Source organism: Onychostoma macrolepis, chromosome 01 (assembly GCF_012432095.1).
Source record: "Onychostoma macrolepis isolate SWU-2019 chromosome 01, ASM1243209v1, whole genome shotgun sequence".
NCBI lineage: Eukaryota > Metazoa > Chordata > Actinopteri > Cypriniformes > Cyprinidae > Onychostoma > Onychostoma macrolepis.
In genome coordinates, this window is record NC_081155.1 from 26,750,189 (window position 1) to 26,769,926 (window position 19,738).

Sequence of the window (19,738 nt, forward strand, 5' to 3'; positions counted from 1 at the left end):
TCTCTGTTACACATAAAAACATGTGTAGTACACCAATACACTAACTAGCCAATGATTGAGCAAAGCATCTTGGCTGTGGTTGTGGTCGTTATTGCACATATTTTAGGTTGTGTCTCTTGCTCAAAAGGGAGGCTATAGCAAGCAGAACAAAAGAAACCACAGGAATGATATTGAGTGAGGTTATGCAACACAGCAGTGCAAATGTCATATTTTTCTATTAATTGTATGATTTGTGTAAAAGAATATTACAATTTGCTGTGGTGTTTCTAGATCAGATGATGAAAAATCCAATTGGACATGAATGTTGCTCAAATATGGAATATTTAATCGTGCCTCCAACTACCACAAACTGTATTGGTGTCTTGCTGTTTACAAGCATAGCGCATTGCAATACTGAAATTGTAACCATTGTTAAGACTCTCACAATATTACACAATACTAGTCCAGCACATGAATCAGGCAGTTAAATAGAAGAACATGGCTGGGAGACTATTATATTTCATATCGATGATTCAATTACTTTGAATTCCCACAAAGAATAGGTGAAGCGACACCAAACATATAGACTAAAAGCAAATGTTTTTAATTACAATACTGATACTTTCTCATGTAAGTCTGGTTACTGTGGAAACAGCAGCGCAGGCCTCTGTTTACCTCGGCTAATATTGGAAACAACTGTGATCAACAGATGGAACACAGCAGGGATTGGATATGTTACTAGTCTCATAATGGCAGTTGTAGATACATTATGGAGCCAACTTAACCACTTATATCTTTTGCCTTATTCTAATTAATAAGATTTATCTACCATGCAACTGTTAATCTGCCTATTTAAAATTCTGCTAATTTAAAATAATGTGAAGTTTAAAATAATCCCCTTGGAGGTAGGCTACCTTTTCAGTGCACTCTTCATTAAGTCATCCAGCATCCCAAAGGCTCAACTTCATTTGTCTGTCTGAGCCAAGAACTGAGACATGAAAGATCACTGAACCACAATTGCATGTGCAACGGCTTGTGAAAAGCTAAATGGCCTCCCATTGGCTTCAGTCGGGACGATCAGTGGGCCAGTCAGGCTGCAGATTTCTGCTGAGGTCACACAGTGGGGCAGCTTTGAGATGGTGCCTCAACAGATGTCAGTAACATTAAGGCAGACGGTTAGGAGAGAGTAAGCTTGATGCTGCGTTCCACATGAAAGGACTTTAGGTCTCAATTAATGATATGGATACATACGCAGTTTAGATTAGCAGTCATGCTTTCTTGGAAGGTGCTCGTGAAATCACACCTTTTGGTAAAACTTTATTTTAATGTCCCTTTTTAACATTCTGTTGACAATAAATAACTTAAATAATAAATAACTTAAATAAATAACTCTCATTAGAGTAGCCTATCAGACTGTCAGCTTAAAATCTGCTAGCTCTTTATTGTGATGGCCTCTCAACAGGCATTCTACTCATAGATGGAGATTGCGGGGGGGCTTCAATCTGAATTTTATGAAGTGACGAGAATACTTTTTGTACGCAAAGGAAATAAAAATAATGACATTTATTCAACAACTCGTCTCCTCTTTGTGTCAGCAAAATATATAATAATAATAATAATGATAGTATCCCTTTAAAGTCAACAGTGTTAAAGGGACCATCAACATAAAGTCAAACCCCACATTTCATAACATTCACAGAATTATACTGTACACTATTATTTTTTTGCTAACCACCTTGCTAACCATTTTTCTGCTTTTTTTTTTTTTTTTTACATAAAAGTGGATCAACCTTTGTAACTTCAATGTGCATGGCTTCCAGTGTCAATCTCTTCCAGTTATTTTAGCTATACAAAAACAGTCCTCTATGCTGTTTGATAATCCAGACTGGTATTTCTTATATTATTTTAATTTAATCTTCAAAATCATGAACACTGGTTTATAGCACAAATAGAATTTTTTTTTTTTTTTTTTTACTGTTTACTGCACTGTTATTCTTCTAGTTATTTACCTATACAGCAAATAAACCAGATGTCTTGCACATTTACAGAAAATACCTTTCTTCTGCATTGCAAAATAAGTTGGAAAGTACAACAGTGCAACATTTTTTCAGCGGCGTTAGCTCCAGAAGTGTTTTTCCCATTCATTTTTTCCATGGGGATTTTAAAAAGTCTTCATTAACCAACCAGCTATGAGGAGAATCACAACATAATAAACTTTGAACTTTGATTTGAATCAGACGAAAAGACAAAGATACAAGACTGTGACCTTAATGACTTCAATAAGTACATTGCCAATGACATAATCAAAATAAAAGCTATACATATACAGGTGCATCTCAATAAATTAGAATGTCGTGGAAAAGTTCATTTATTTCAGTATATAAAAGTTCATTTATTTCAACTCAAATTGTGAAACTCATGTATTAAATAAATTCAATGCACACAGACTGAAGTAGTTTAACTCTTTGGTTCTTTTAATTGTGATGATTTTGGCTCACATTTAACAAAAACCCACCAATTCACTATCTCAACAAATTAGAATATGGTGACATGCCAATCTGCTAATCAACTCAAAACACCTGCAAAGGTTTCCTGAGCCTTCAAAATGGTCTCTCAGTTTGGTTCACTAGGCTACACAATCATGGGGAAGACTGCTGATCTGACAGTTGTCCAGAAAACAATCACTGACACCCTTCACAAGGAGGGTAAGCCACAAACATTCATTGCCAAAGAAGCTGGCTGTTCACAGAGTGCTGTATCCAAGCATGTTAACAGAAAGTTGAGCGGAAGGAAAAAATGTGGAAGAAAAAGATGCACAACCAACTGAGAGAAATCGATGTCAAGCAAAATAGAATTTGGGTGAACTTCACAAGGAATGGACTGAGGCTGGGGTCAAGGCATCAAGAGCCACCACACACAGACGTGTCAAGGAATTTCATATTCCTCTTGTTAAGCCACTCCTGAACCACAGACAACGTCAGAGGCGTCTTACCTGGGCTAAGGAGAAGAAGAACTGGACTGTTGCCCAGTGGTCCAAAGTCCTCTTTTCAGATGAGAGCAAGTTTTGTATTTCATTTGGAAACCAAGGTCCTAGAGTCTGGAGGAAGAGTGAAGAAGCTCGTAGCCCAAGCTGCTTGAAGTCCAGTGTTAAGTTTCCACAGTCTGTGATGATTTGGGGTGCAATGTCATCTGTTGGTGTTGGTCCATTGTGTTTTTTGAAAACCAAAGTCACTGCACCCGTTTACCAAGAAATTTTGGAGCACTTCATGCTTCCTTCTGCTGACCAGCTTTTTAAAGATGCTGATTTCATTTTCCAGCAGGATTTGGCACCTGCCCACACTGCCAAAAGCACCAAAAGTTGGTTAAATGACCATGGTGTTAGCCAGCAAACTCACCAGACCTGAACCCCATAGAAAATCTATGGGGTATTGTCAAGAGGAAAATGAGAAACAAGAGACCAAAAAATGCAGATGAGCTGAAGGCCACTGTCAAAGAAACCTGGGCTTCCATACCACCTCAGCAGTGCTACAAACTGATCACCTCCATGCCACGCCGAATTGAGACAGTAATTAAAGCAAAAGGAGCCCCTACCAAGTATTGAGTACATATACAGTAAATGAACATACTTTCCAGAAGGCCAACAATTCACTAAAATTGTTTTTTTTATTGGTCTTATGAAGATTTTGGCTTATGTGAGCCAAAATCATCACAATTAAAAGAACCAAAGACTTAAACTACTTCAGTCTGTGTGCATTGAATTTATTTAATACACGAGTTTCACAATTTGAGTTGAATTACTGAAATAAATGACCTTTTCCACGACATTCTAATTTATTGAAATGCACCTGTATATCATATACTACTATACGTATATACAAAAAAAAAAAAAAAAAAAAAACTGTTTGTGAAAAGAGTAGTATGTCCGAATTCCCATTATTCATTAAACAACAGGCAAAAAGTACCCAGATGATTTACTACTTCCGGCAAGATTCTGAAGTACATCTGATGAACACTTTACTACACGGGAGAGAATTTGTGACTGACGATAAAGTGACACAACTGATGCTGTTAGGTCACACGTCAATGACAACATGATGAATGTAGTATGTCCGGATTAAATTCATACTACACACATTCACATACTTTTTAATGGTTGCAAGTAATTACTCATTCAAGTACCTACTCAGAGAGTATGCTATTTTGGATGTAGTCAGACTATATTATGTCATTTTTATTATGGTATATTACATCACACATTACACCAAATCTTGGGAGTGGATGGGTGCTAAAGTGTTCAAACAATGCAGATTGATGGCTTTAACAAAAGCATATACCATGAATTAACAACCTCTGAGACCAACTTCATTGTAGGTCTGTCTTTAGAAGTTTACAAGTTCAATATATATTCCACTATATGGAGAAAATAAATGCCATTTTTACTTGAAGAATCCAACTGATACACTATAAATTACAAACAGCAGCTTCATAAACAAAGCCCACTTAGGCTTTGTTCAACAGTCCATTCAATGAATCTACTATAAGTTATGTAACAGAAGCCCTGAGGAATTAGCCATTACTATACTCTGCTCAAACATCTATTGACAGATTCTGTGGCATGCCTGAATTTGCACTTCATTTAAGCATCAGCCTTTGGCATTTCTTGTTTTTATCAGGACAGGAATGCTTTTTTCCCCTTGTATATGACATGATATGTAACTGATTGGCTAGAATGATCTAATATGTAGCCCAAAGCTGGCTTCATTTTTGATTAAGATCTTAGAGGGAATTAATACAATGGATTGAGAGAGAGAGAGAGAGAGACGGGTGGTGGTGGTGGTGGTGGTGGGGGGTGTTAGAAAGAGAATGAGGAAGAATTACAGACGCAGAAGATCTTTATGAATTTATCTTCTTGTGATGTCACTGACGTATAATAGACACAAACACAGAATCTTCTAGTCCATCACTTCCAACCAGTGCCTTTCCCAAGAGATTAATACAGTATTAAGTGTAAATGACTTAACACCAATCCACTTACAAGGACACATGCTAAAATCCTGCTTGGTCAGTGTGCCGAACACAGTTCTACTGTAGAGAAAATCACCAGAGAATGAGTTGCTTGTCCTTCCAGGAAGTTGTGGCCATTTTAATTTCACATTGAGAGGAAACACTGTGCCCACTGTCTTCTTTAATTATATGCATACTCAGGCTGTCCATGAAGACAGCGTTTGGAGAGTAACGATAGCAATAACTGTTATGGTGGATTAACAAGTTTAAATATTGAGAAAAGCTGATTGTGGTTATTTAATTTCAGATAGAGCTAAAATGGTTTCACTTTGTATTTCACAAATCTACTTCTAATTTTTTTCCTTTTAAACCTGAGATTTGTTTTATACCTATTGATATGGAATCTGTGTCACCATGCTAATGTAATTAGGGTTCAGAGGAGACACTAATCCATGGTGCAGGAGGCAGCTTCAGAAATCCCCACGATAGATCATGACTGCAAGCTAATTGCATGGTCAGTGAACAACGGGTTATATATTTACACAATGTTAGTACCCTCCATTAAATTAATCTGTTTTTTAGATCTTGCATAAGTGCAAATAACAAAAAATTAAGACTTAACAAGAAAATCCTGATAACAAAGTTTTTTTTATTACAACGGTTTCAGTTTTCCATTATTGATAAATGGTTTGTGGCATTATAACATGGTTGCTGAGGTTTATTCCTTTTACAAAACCCAAGAAAAAAAAAAATAAAAAAAAAATATTGATCTACAGCTGAAAGCGATCACATTGAATTTACATTTTGATAGGTGATAACCGCCATACAACAAGACAACCAAGACAGGGTGCGACACAAAGCAACCCCAAAACCACATCAATAAGAAGGGCACAATCAATTAAAATACAACACCCGATCCTTTGAAGTGTTTTCACATCTAGACGGAATTTGCTTTTTTTCTCTTCCTCTTTCTTGCCAATAAAAAAAGCATTTCACTGAAGCAGCACTAACAAGAAGGTGTTAATCATTACTGACATAAAAACCAAAGATTGTGCAGTGTATCCTAAAATTTGAAAAAAAAAAAAAAAAATGTGATGACATAACTCTGCAGCTAGTCACTTGTCGACACAAAGCCACGCCTCAATCGGATGATGAAAATTTGGGGATATCCGCTAGGCCACGCCCCCTTGTCCTATGGCAAGTCGAAACCAATGCAAAACAGCCCACGGTGGGCACCAGATGAATCCATGCCACATGCTCCTGGAATTAGAGCATTCTGTTCTTCTCGTCGCTGGACTGGACAAGGGAGGCGGTCCAGATGCATCTAGGTGTTGCTAGAGGGGTCGGCTCATCCCATCTGACAGTGATGCAGCTTTAGATTTTCTTTTTTTGTTTTTTTTTGTTTCATATTTTCTTTTTTTGACATTTTGGTTACAAAGTTATACTGCTAAAAGAAGTGAATGAAAAGAAGGCAATGCAGGGAAGGGAGTGTGCACAGTGCATGATGGCAGCTTGTGTCTTCACGAGGCCGCCTGCTTCTCCTGTTCGATGGCTGCGGACAAAGAAAAAAAAGAATAGAATTCACTCCGATTCTGTGTAAATGTCATTTGATAGCATCCTAGGAGAAAATGACAAATTATGACCCAAGGCCAGAGACATGACAGCTTACTGTAGTTATGTAACACCAGCCAGAAAAAAAGAAAAGAAAAAAAAAGTACAGTTTTGTGCTGTAATTCTTACTTTCTTTAGATGGCAGTGGGTTTTTCTCCTGAGTCTCGGTCTTCTTCAGCTTGCTTTTGTCAAAGCTGGTGACCTCATCAAGGTTTGGTTTGTCAGACATGATTGGTTGTCTGCTCAAGGAACAAAAGAGAATACAAATGTAATTTCTGTTCCACTCTCCTGACTGCAAAAGCGTTTAAGCCAAAGCGAGGGTTGCTTCTCTAAAACACCAGAGGCAATGAAGCCCCAGAAATCCATTGTTCATTTTGAGGAGATTTGCATCACATCCCGCTGATGTTCCCGACACTGCCACACAGAACTGAACAAAACCGCACCCTTTCTGAATGGCGTCTGAGGCAGCAAAAATTGAATATTTACATAACAATAGCAGTTCCCACGCTGAGGTTACAATATGAATTATTAAATGCGACAGGAATTGTGTTTTATTCATTTTATTTATTATTTTTTTCCCTAAGGGCAAAAAAAATCCCTACATAATTCTGCTCTCGATTCCATTTCTTTCGTGTGTACGCTCAGGCAAAGCATGCAGACTGCCTTTAGCAAAATGTGATTGCATTCAGGGAAACCACCGCCCTGTACTGCTTTATCACCCACAGCACACAACGCTGCCGTTTCTTTCAACGCCCTCTTCACCAATTACACGTTATAACGCATTAGCCAACTGTGCTTTTGATACAAGGCAGCAAATGTGCCAAATGACATAATGAGTCACATCCTTATTAATGCATTTGCAGCACAAAGAGGCTTAACAAAGGAAAATAGGTTAACCGCCTTGACCGCCTGAAGGTATCGACTTTAAAGCAACATTTGCATATTCGTTCTTACTATTTGTAACATTCTGGAGATGTTTGAATACACCGCGTTTTCAGATGCAAAGGCATGTGCTTTGTTTTCCAGAGTTATTAGGAAAAGACCAGATTTCACGTTCAGTAAAATTAGTGATATAACGATTTGCATTATTACCATTCGTTAACACAGTACCAATAGCATTATATCACATGCGTAGCTCTAAAACACATACCTTTGTAGACGGATTAGAGTTTGAAGTCTGTGGCTGAATTACGTTGCAGTACTGTGGCGCGCCAATGCGCAAGCATGAGATATATAGAGGGAGATATGCTAATCAAACGCTGACGTCACCTCTCTGCTCTCTTGGACAGAGCAGCGTTCAGGTAATGGGACTATTAATATTATCCAGATTATTCGTTTTAATCAGAGACACTCACAAACCGAAAGACAGAAGTGATGTGGTTTATGACAACGAGATTAATTAATCTATCTTGTTTTCTCCTTTATTTCTTTTTTTGAGTTTTACGTTGAAATGATTTCAGCATTGTGCCAAGACACCATCTGGTGGACATGACTGTGACTTTTCATTTCAAGTACAAACTTACTTTATTTATTAATTTGTTTATTTATTTAGCAGAGAGCAACATAACAGCACGCGTTAGATATGTGTATACGTGTTTTTTAATAAATAAAAAGGTAACGTTAGATGCTTAGCATCTACAAATGATAAATTAAACCATATTATGAGTGAAATAAATTCCATATTCGGTGTAAACATTAAGTATTTTTTTCTCCACCGTTTGCACCTACTTATTGTCACAATATTTTATACTTCGCAATAACCTTTGGGAGACTTTTATGTGCCGATGCTGGGTACTTTTAATTTGGTATTGACCCGGAAGTGTTTTTGAACCCATGTGCGTTCTTGTATTTAGAATTTTTCACGTGCAGAACGATGGATTTGTGATGTTTAATGGATAATTTGTAATATAACATCCCAGAAAACATGAAGTTTGCATACAAGGTATTACAGACACTATTTTGCTATTGATGTTCTTCTTGTGAATAATTGTATTGCTTTTTTATTAGACATTTGTGTGATACTTTGCCTGCTGGTTATTTTGACGAGAAATATTTTTAAACAAACATAAATGTAGCAGAATGTTTGTCTTAAATCAGAATGTATGTCTGACAGTGAATATTTTAATGCAAAGTGTTCGCGTTTTCTTCTAGTTTTCCAACTTATTAGGGGCATTTTATCGCCATGGGAACCTGTGTTTCTCTAAAGATGGAAATTCTGTCATTAGTCCTGTTGGCAACCGCATCTCCGTCTTTGATTTGAAAAAGTGAGTATCAGTCCTTTTCATAATAACACTGATTTCATTGCCGTTTGTGAGCTGAAAATGCTCTCTCATTATCGAGTGAAAGTTATACTGTTCTCAACTGAGGAAATGTTGTGTTTTGTATTTCTTCAGTAACAAATCAGAAACCTTACCAGTGTCCACCACAAAGAACATCAGCTGTTTGGGAATCTCTCCAGATGGGAATCTTGCCATACTTATTGATGAAGGTATGGAAAAGTCCATCATTCTCCATGCATATTTTTTCCTGTCATAAAACGTGAAGACCATTTTGAAAATAATTCCATTTAATTTAAGCCCAAGAGTTAACAGTTTAAGGATTATGAAGAGGTTGTGACATAAAATGTTAATCACAACAAAAGAAAGAAATAATAATTATTCTGTAAGTGGAATAATTATTTATTACGAGTTCTCATGCTGAATAGAATTTTTCAACATGGACACTTCAGTTATTCAACAATCAAATCAACAATAAAAATGACACTATTGTTTTTTTTTTTTTTATAGCTGCTTTAAAGCAGAATCTGAACTGTTTCCATAGCTGAGTTTCCATAATTGATTCTGCTTTTTTCCTGTTTATCACTGTGAAGCTGCTGCTTCGAAACAATCTGTATTGTATACAGCATATGCAAATAAAAATGACTTGACTTAATTTTAACTTTGGAACATGCTGGATAGCATAGATCCTCAGTTTTTTCACAAAACTGCAGCTGTGAAATGCTGCTCAAGTAAATGCTACTTAAAGGAAAAGGGATATTTTGAATTTAATGAAATATTTTAATTAAACATTCAATGCAATATATAATATTATGCTAATAATATCATTTGTAAAGGGAAAAAACAATATAATGAATGAGAACATAATCATTTTAAAGTGTAGTTTTAAACCTCAGTGTGGAAGTTGGGAAAAAAATATGTTCTTGGTTAGTTTTTTTGCTGAGAAAGGAGTTTTGTGTTTAACACTGTTTGATTAATGTGTTTCAGATGGAGCGGCCGTACTGGTCAGTTTGGTCACTCGGGCAGTACTTCACCATTATCATTTCCACAGTCCTGTGCACAGTGTGTCCTTCTCCCCTGATGGAAAGTTAGTTACTACACACAGCACTTATTATCTTTATAATATGATTTTATGCATGAACAGCTCTTATTACATTTTCCCTGGTCGTGTTCCTTCATTGTTTAAAGGAAGTTTGTGATAACGAAGGAAAATGTGGCTCTAATGTATCATGCACCTGGAAGAAACCGAGAGTTTAATGCATTTGCATTAGACAAGAGTTATTATGGACCATTTGATGAGACGACATGTATCGACTGGACGGATGATTCCAAGTACGTAACAGCTTTATTCTGTATCCTTAAATGTATGAATGGTGCTGCAAAAACATTCACTTTTTATTGTGCATTTTATACTTTCTTGCGCTCTTAAAGGAATAGTTCAGTTCAAAATGTATTCACCCTCAGGCCATCCAAGATGTAGATGACTTTGTTTCTTCATGGGAATGGATTTGGAGATATTTAGCATTACATAATTTGCTCACCAGTGGATCCTTTGCAGTAAATGGGTGCCGTCAGAATGAGAGTCCAAAGAGCTAATAAAAACATCACCACAATCCAGAAGTATCCACATGACTTTAAAACAATGCTTCTAGCCAAAATACAGTCCTGAATATATATATAATAAGATTCATTAGTGAAAAAGTACATCATCCGCTGTCGTCTCGTATCAAAATCCACCCACATATTTGTTCAGACCTGTTTTGGTTTGTAAACACTGCTTGGTCTGTGCATATTTTTCTCCTGATTCAGATGAGACACCTTTTTCACTGGAGAAAGTAATATTATGAATAGAGGACTTCTTATTGGAAACAATAGTTTGAAGTTAATATGTCTTAATGATGGATTTGTTTCTTACAAACACGTAACTTTTCACTTCATAAGATGTTTATTCATTGACTGGAGTCATGTTGATTGCTTGTGGATTATTTTGATGTTTTTATCATCTGTTTGAACTCTCATTCTGATGCTTAACTGTTCCTTTTAGGGAACTTTATAGAGCATGTATAAATATTTGTTTAATGCATCAACAATTTTTAAATGCTGGTTTCCCACATGATGCTCTATCCCTGAGTTTTTTCATGAATTACCTTGTGTGTTTGAAATGTAATGAACTGCAAACAGTGCAGGTGGGAATAATTGAAATGACTGAACCGTATTTTACCACTATGTGACAGATTAAACTCTCTCTCTCCTTTGCTAATAACTAGGTGCTTTGCTGTTGGTAGTAAGGACATGACCACCTGGATCTTTGGAGCAGAGAGATGGGCAAATCTCATCTACTACTCGCTTGGTGGTCACAAGGACATCATAGTGGGCTGTTTCTTTGAGAAGGACAGCTTAGATGTACGTATGTAAAAAAAGTGTCTGCTGCATTTGTGTAGCACAGGGGTGAATGTAAAGTTTGTTTTTGCATTTCTGTAATGACTTGTGCTCACATATGCCACTCATAAGCTGTTTCATTTGTTTTCACAGATGTACACAGTGAGCCAAGATGGCACTTTATGTGTATGGGAAAGTGACACTGAGCTCGAGGGCTTACGGAAGGGCCCAAAATGCTCTGAGAGAAAGAAGATGGAGGAGGAGAAAAAAAAGAGAGAAGAAGGGGAAAGAAACAAAGATGATGATGAGGAAGATGATGATGATGTTGAGGAAATTATAGGGGAGGATGGAGAGACCAGAGGAGATGTGATTAAAGGAAGCACAGATGCACCCAAACAAGTGGAAGGCATCAAAAATGTCCGCTATTCACAGAGGAGCAAGTGAGTTTTTCCCGCTCTGAAAGTATCCTTATTTCTTCAATCTGTGGGTCTGTTCTTAAGACGTATTCACACCATAATTAGTGTTTTGTTTATAAAACATGGCAAATGCTCTCATGTCTTTGTAATAACTTTACATTAAAAGTAGTCAGACTTTTACATTAACTGTTCCCTCCTGGTGGAATGAGCTGCCCAACTCAAGTCCTTAGCCATCTTAAAGAATTGGCTGAAAACACATCTCTTCCATCTTTATTTGATCCTCTAACTCTAGCACTCTCTATTCTAATTCTATTCTCTATTATTTTCGTATTCTATTTGTTTTCTTTTTATTAATTATACAATTAACAAAAAGCAAAAAAAGGCCTCTAACCCTAGCTTGCTCTATTCTTTTTCCATTCTATCTGTTTTCTTTTTATTTATTTTATAATAATAAAAAAAAAACTTGCCACGTGTACTGCGTTATGCAAGTGCTATGACAAGTCTCAGTTAGATTATCATTGCTCTTTTGCTGATTTGATTGCTTCCATTGTCCTTATTTGAATGTCGCTTTGGATAAAAACGTCTGCTAAATGACTAAATGTAATAACATTTTAAAGCTGTCTTTTATTGCAGACACTATTTTAACAAGGAGGGTGATTTCAACAAGTTGACAGCTGCAGCTTTCCACAAGAAAACACACATCCTTGTGACAGGTTTCGCATCTGGAGCATTCCACCTGCATGAACTGCCAGAATTTGACCTCATTCACTCACTCAGGTTTGTCATATATTTCCAGTGAATCTTGCATTTGTCAAAAACCTCCAGCAGGGCTGGGAGTCAAGAGCTATTTTTCGTGAATCAGACTGCACTGTTCACAGTGTATTCTATTGTGTGCATCCCACCAGGACAATTCAGTAAAAATGTTTTATACAGAGTGAAAGATCTCGGGAGTTTTAAGAAATTAAGTTTGCTACATTTTTGCCTAGCCCTAACAACCAGAGTATTGTGTATTTGAATGTATCTTCAGTCTTAGTCGCAGGTGTTTGTGACTACATAGCTATAGCTTTATTCTGTTCTGATTATTGAAATGAAATGTAGCATAATTTCACATCTAGTATTTCAGATCAGAGGATTTCTGCCATTGCTATGAATCCCACCGGTGACTGGATTGGCTTTGGCTGTTCAGGTATTGCTCTCAATCAGTTTGTTTATCAGAGCACAACAGTGTGCTGTCCTTTACTGTAATGCCTTGTTTCTGTCCTGGGTTAAAGGTCTGGGCCAGCTGCTGGTCTGGGAATGGCAGAGTGAGTCCTATGTGTTCAAACAGCAGGGACACTTCAACAACATGAACTCTTTGGCTTATTCACCTGATGGTCAGTATCTTGTTACTGGAGGAGATGATGGGAAGGTAAGTCTTCTACCACTAGGTTTTTGTCAAGGGAATAAATAAGAGAGATACAGATAAACTGTTGCTTTCCAGGTTAAAGTGTGGAACACCAACAGTGGCCTCTGTTTTGTGACGTTCACTGAACACTCCAGCAGTGTCACCGATGTTGCCTTCATCTCCAGTGGCTTTGTGGTGGTCAGCGCCTCACTAGATGGCACTGTTAGAGCATTTGACCTGCACAGGTATCAGCTGTTATCCATTTCCAACAATGTATTCACTGTTGCACAATACTTCCTGCTTTGGTTTCCTCTGTGACATTTATTACTTCAGCCCTGAAGTAATTAACTGAAAATATTGTCATTAATTACTCACCCTCATGTCGTTCCAAACCCGTAAGAACTTAGTTCATCTTCGGAACACAAATTAAGATATTTTTGATGAAATCTGAGAGCTTTCTGACCTTCCATAGACAGGAATGAAACTACCACGTTTAAGACCCAGAAGGACATTGTTAAAATAGCCCATGTGATGTCAGTGGTTCAACCTTAATTTTATGAAGCTGCGAGAATACTTTTTGTGTGCAAAGAAAACAAAAATAATGACTTTATTCAAGAATTTCTTCTCTTTAGTGTCAGACGCGTCCTCTGCTTTCAAATAAGGTGCAGTGCATCCGGGTTCTATGTTAGAATACCATCTAATGTGTCAGCAGCATCACACGCATACGTGGTACTGTCGTGAACACTATCATTTCATCAGAAATATCTTAAATTGAGTTCCAAAGATGAACAAGGTCTTACGGGTTTGGAACGACATGAGTAATTAATGACAGAATTTTCATTTTTGGTGGAACTATCCCTTTAATATAATATAAATGCGTAAATATATATATGTTTATTAAGAAGATAAATGTGATGTAAATTTTATTTTCAGGTTTGGTTTTGGTCTAAATGAAAACTTCAATTTGATTCATCACTAATAAAAAAAAGTTTGCTTGATTTGTTATTGATCCTATGTTCAGAACATGAGTGTTGAATTCACAGATTGTGAGTCAAAAAATAGACCGCTCAAAATCATTTGCCGATTTCTCCAATTTATAGCTCTCTTTACTTGTCACTTACTTGTAGAAATATAGTTTGAGGAGAATGTTTCCTATGCACATTTTGCACTGCTGAATACTCTGTTCTCTCTTTATTCTTACTCTGTTCTCATTCTGTTTTCTCAGGTACCGGAACTTCCGTACCATGACGTCTCCACGACCGGCTCAGTTCTCCTCTCTGGCAGTGGACAGTAGTGGGGAGTTGGTGTGTGCAGGTTCTCAAGACTCTTTTGAGATCTTCCTATGGTCCATGCAGACTGGACGACTGCTAGAGGTCAGATACCACTGAATTAGTGTGCTTGTTTCTGATCATGTGATAAGTGCAATGTGTAAAATGTGTGGGAAGTCGTGGCCTAATGGTTAGAGAGTCGGACTCTAGACCCTAAAAGTTGTGAGTTCGCGTCTCAAGTCCGGCAGGAATGTAGGTGGGGGAAGTGAATGTACAGCGCTCTCTCCACCCTTGATACCACGACTGAGGTGCCCTTGAACCTCCAACTGCTCCCCGGGCGCTGCAGCATAAGTGGCTGGCCACTGCTCCGGTGTGTGTTCACTGCTGTGTGTGTGCACTTTGGATGGGTTAAATGCAGAGCACGAATTTCGAGTATGGGTCACCATACTTGGCTGTATGTCACGTCACTTTCACTTAATATCCTTGTTTTTTGTGAATAATTATCAGTTTGTCAACAAACAGTATGGATTGTTGTAAATGGTTGAATACTAGAAATGAAACTTAAGATTTGCATTTTCCATTTCAGCCAAGAATAATCATTTCAGTGCAAACATCTTTTGAAATGTAATTGGGTTCTTTGTAACTCTTTACTGCTGGAGCAGGTGCTTAGTGGTCATGAGGGTCCTGTCAGCAACTTGTGCTTCAGTCCAGTCCAGTCTGTGCTTGCCAGTGTGTCATGGGACAAAACAGTCCGGCTGTGGGACATGCTGGACAGCTGGCAGACCAAAGAGATCTTGCGGCTCACCTCTGATGGCAAGTTCACAAAGTGACCGTTTATGTAAAACTGTTTAGAGAGAAATAGACCAGGTGGTTTGGAAAGAAATGGATGTGTTATTTAAAGATGTCTGGCACCTGTTTTTATTCAGGACTCGCTGTAACATATCGTCCTGATGGTCAGGAGTTGGCAGTTGCCTCTCTGGATGGTGAGATCACATTCTGGACCCCTCAGACTGGAGGACAGACTGGCTCTATTGCTGGCCGCCATGACCTGCAGATGGGCCGTAAAGAAACCGAAAAGATCACTGCTAAACAGTCTGCCAAGGGAAAGTAAGCTACAAAAAATGAAAAATAAATAAATGCATATTTTTTTTATTGATCTATTCCCTGATAACAACCATTGTAATTAGCAACACTGAATAATATACCACTTCTTTCACATCTCACACCACCAACGCTCTCCAAATTCCTTCAAATGTACCAACTTGCACCTAAGTTATCGACTGTGTTTAGTGTAAAGTGAAACCAGTGGACTTGTTTTAATGTTAGGCCTGTGGTAATATTGTTGAAGTATATATTTTTAAAGCGAATATTGAAGTAAATATTGTTGCCAGAATGATTTTATACACTGTAATGGATTTATGATGATAAACAGATTTTAAATAGTTTTCTAAATGCTATTTTACACATTTTATGTCCTTATTTATATTTATGTGGTGAATTTTGTTCCCAATTATTGACTTGTGGCAAGTAGCCTTGTAATAAGTGGGATAATGTACATAAACTCTTATCAGTTTATTTTGTAAAAAAAAAAAAAAAAACTGTCTGGATTTACATTACCCCCAGTAAACCTAATTTACACTCCTGCACCTAGATGTGTGTGAAACCGGCATTGATCACTTATTTGATTTGTAGGTCCTTCACCTCCTTGTGCTACTCAGCAGATGGTGAATCAATCCTTGCAGGTGGGCAGTCAAAGTTTGTGTGCATTTATAACATCAAGGAACATGTTCTGATGAAGAAGTTTGAGATCTCCTGTAATCTCTCTCTGGACGCTATGGAGGTACACACACTTATTAAGCAAACTTACTTGTTTGTATTCACTGCATATAGAGACATTAAAAAGTCTGACACAAAACTTAGGATTGTATTCTAATAATTTACTTAATAAACGGGTTGCGAACTGATCTTGTGACATATAAAAGGTGCTAAAAAATCTGTATACTGTACGTTTCAGAACTCAAAACATTCTCATTAGTCCAAAACCTGCTTTTACTGAAACCAAAATGAAATTTTGTTTCATTGTATGTGGAAAAATTAAAATTTCTACTTGAGTTTTTATTACAAAATAGAGGTAACACAAATCAACACCTACTACTTCATCATTGCCTCTTTGACTCACCCGTTGATGCTTTAGTACAATTTGACATGAGAAATGCCACATGATCAGTGGACTAAAAGTGGTTAGTTTTTGTGCAAAAATTGAGTTGTAGTGGCGAGATCATTGCATTCATGTACTCAATAGACATGACTGTGATCAGCTGCGATTCTCAGAGCTGCAACCTTTGATGCAATAAAAGTAGAAATGCTGTAATCAACATTTTTCATGATTAGTTTATCTTGGCAGCTCTAATAGAGTAACATGGTACAAGTTTTCAAAAGTTACACATGCTTATTTCATATGCAGAGATTTAAGCCAAGTCACATCAGTGGGTGTTTACATTGAAATCTTAAAGACAATACACCTATTTAAATGAAGTGTTTAGGTCTGGCTTATTTCTATAAAGTGACAGTTTTTGATGTTAAAATCATACTAACATTATATGTGCACCTAAGGAAACTTAAAATAGAAAAACGCAGTTCACGAACCCTTTGAAATTGAGTTTCCTATTATTATTATTTTATTTTTTATTTTTTGCTCTTAACTGTAAACCAAGTGCTATCATGCAGTATTCATTAAATTAGCATTTCATAATTCTTGTACTCTAGCTTATGAAGTAATTCTGCCATGTTCTTCTTTTCTCAGGAGTTCCTCGACAGGCGTAAGATGACAGAGTTTGGTAGTCTCTCTTTAGTGGATGAAGGCACAGGGGATGGAGACGGAGTGGAGCTCAATCTTCCTGGAGTCAAGAGAGGTGAGTCCACTTCTCACTGATTAGTAAACCTGCCAATCAGCGTAGCTGAGCATTTTGTTTTTAAGAGCTTTGAATGTATTATTGCATATATAATGTATACTGACTTTTGCATGCGACTCTCATGCCTGTCTCTCCTCGTCTGTCAGGTGATATGAGCTCCAGACGATTTAAGCCAGAGATCCGTGTTAGCGCTCTCTGCTTTTCACCTACCGGTAGAGTTTTTGTCTTTACAGCACAACACACTAAGAGAGATTTCAGTATAATTAACTATTCAAAATAATGTTTATCCAGACTTCCTAATATTTGTATTGAATATGGAACGGAATGATGATGTTTTGGCCTACTTCTCCATTTAGGGCGCAGCTGGGCGGCAGCTTCCACTGAAGGGTTGCTGATCTACTCTCTTGATGCCTCACTGGTGTTTGACCCCTATGATCTAGACATGGATGTCACGCCGGCAAGCATACGGCAGCAGGTGAAGAAAAAAGAGTGGGCATCGGCCATTTTGCTGTCTTTTCGGCTAAATGAAATGCCACTCATAAGAGAGGTTCTGGAGGCGGTTCCTTATGACCAAAGTATGTTCCCTCTTAAAATGATCAAATATATTCTTGTCATATTAAAAATACATTATTTTGTTGTAATTATTTTCATATTATTGTTTGATATTTCAGTTACAGTGGTGTGTAGCTCACTGCCGGATGTGTATGTGGATAAACTTCTGAACTTTGTGGCCTCAACATTGGAAAAGTCCAACCACCTGCAGTTCTACCTCAGCTGGGCCCAGTGTCTGCTCACCCTACATGGACAAAAGCTCAAGAACCGGTCAGCAGCATAGCTCTTTTCAGAATGAGCTCACAGTGGTTTTAAGTTATTGAATTCTTAAGTTATATTTGCTGTACTTAAATTGCCCATTTTTGCACTTAAATTGGCATTTTGGCACAAATAATATGCATAGAGACAGAATAAGCTGTTATATCACATTATCATACCACTGGTTATAGGGTTTTGCAAAAATGGCACCTAAAAAAAAAAAAGTAGTTTTATCTCCTGAAGATGATCAATAGTTTTTGGCTGTTAAACACCACCTTTCACAGCTGTTTTGTTTTTCCATGCAGAAAAGTAAGGAGAAATGTTTCATGTCTTATTTTGCAGTGATTTATCTGTTATTGGTGAGCACTGTAAGACTGTTCATGTTGCATTTTCAGATCTGGGGCTGTATTGCCTACTGTACAGCAGCTGCTGAAGAGCATCCAAAGACACAGTGATGATCTGTCCAAACTGTAAGCTTGTCAGAATTCTAAAAAGGAAACAATGTTAGTTTTTCTTTCTGGATTAATTTTAAATATAACCTTTGTTTTCTTTCTAGCTGCGACTGGAACATTTACAACATTCGTTACGCTGCTGCTCTGTCTAAACAGAGAGGGATGAAAAGAACAGCAGCAGAATCCCTCAGTGAAGAGGAGGAGGAGGCAATGGACTCCGGAGGTGATGAGGAAAATATAACGAATGAGTCTATAATGGTGGAAAACTGATCATGAACACTTCAACTGAAACATAGCCGGTCAGGACTTGGACAAGCAGCAGTTATTGTGCAGGTTTATGTATTTTGTCAGTGTAAACATGGACAGGCAGCACCTACAAACATGTTAGAAATGACCTGACACAGTTTAGATTTTATATATAAAATATCAACTGTTAATAAATGTTGTTTCTACTTTTTTATTCTTGTTTGATGAAAGCTTGTTTCTGCAAAGTAATAAAAAAAAGGTAATTGCAACTTTTTTCAGAATTCTGATGTTTTTCCTTGCAATTCTGAATTTAAATCTCACAATGCAGACTTATTGTCTTGCAGATGTTAATTTTCAATTGCAAGGGAAAAAGTCAAAATTGTGACAATTAGCGATTACCATTTTTTTGTAATTTAATGTTTTTAATCTTGGTGGAAATAAGCTTTTATAGAAAGCTGATCTTTGTTTTATAGAGAAAATGTTGATTTAAATACAGAAACAATGTTCATGGAGTTTGTTTCATTGGATTGTTTTCAAATAGAAATAGGCCGCCACAGCTTCTTTACATGCCTAATAATGCTCTCATTGAGCACAGTGTCTCAAAGGATATCTGTTATAATATACAGTCATGGCCAAAAATATCGGCACCCTTGGTAAATATGATCAATGAAGGCTGTGAAAATTAATCTGCATTGTTAATCCCACAAAAATCTAACCTTTCATTGGATAATAAGAATTTAAGATGGGGGGGGGGGGAATTTCATTATGAAATAAATGTTTTTCTCTAATACACGTTGGACACAATTATTGGCACCCCTAGAAATTCTTATGAGTAAAATATCTCTGAAGTATATTCCCATTGATTTTTACAATTTTGAGCACTCCAGGGTGATTATGAACATTGAAATTATCCAGCCATGGTTTCCTGTTTCATAGAAATATAAATAGGAGGGAAAACAAAGCTCAAATTCTCTTAATCATCCATCACAATGAGAAAAACC

The 19,738-nt window shown here is 37.1% G+C and overlaps 2 protein-coding genes across 3 annotated transcripts; one reads left to right on the top strand and one right to left on the bottom strand.

The window, feature by feature from the left end:
• Positions 1-5,612: 5,612 nt before the first annotated feature.
• LOC131542446 (thymosin beta-11-like) lies at positions 5,613-7,877 on the bottom strand. Its single transcript, XM_058779158.1, has 3 exons — positions 7,745-7,877; positions 6,724-6,833; positions 5,613-6,535 (listed from the first exon to the last, which is right to left on the bottom strand). Exons 2-3 carry the CDS (start codon positions 6,821-6,823, stop codon positions 6,504-6,506), a joined length of 132 nt encoding a protein of 43 aa, XP_058635141.1. The 5' UTR covers positions 6,824-6,833; positions 7,745-7,877; the 3' UTR covers positions 5,613-6,503.
• pwp2h (PWP2 small subunit processome component) lies at positions 7,782-19,360 on the top strand. 2 transcript variants are annotated; one of them, XM_058779138.1, is made up of 21 exons: positions 7,782-7,895; positions 8,746-8,858; positions 8,988-9,082; positions 9,858-9,957; positions 10,059-10,202; positions 11,138-11,273; positions 11,403-11,689; positions 12,299-12,442; positions 12,781-12,851; positions 12,937-13,073; positions 13,146-13,294; positions 14,275-14,422; positions 14,980-15,130; positions 15,244-15,424; positions 16,010-16,157; positions 17,121-17,229; positions 17,376-17,441; positions 17,586-17,804; positions 17,901-18,051; positions 18,435-18,509; positions 18,596-19,360. In XM_058779138.1, exons 1-21 carry the CDS (start codon positions 7,809-7,811, stop codon positions 18,759-18,761), a joined length of 2,877 nt encoding a protein of 958 aa, XP_058635121.1. In that variant the 5' UTR covers positions 7,782-7,808; the 3' UTR covers positions 18,762-19,360. The 2 variants fall into 2 exon arrangements, with proteins under 2 accessions (XP_058635121.1, XP_058635129.1); XM_058779146.1 differs by lacking the exon at positions 7,782-7,895 and adding an exon at positions 8,379-8,536.
• Positions 19,361-19,738: the final 378 nt, after the last annotated feature.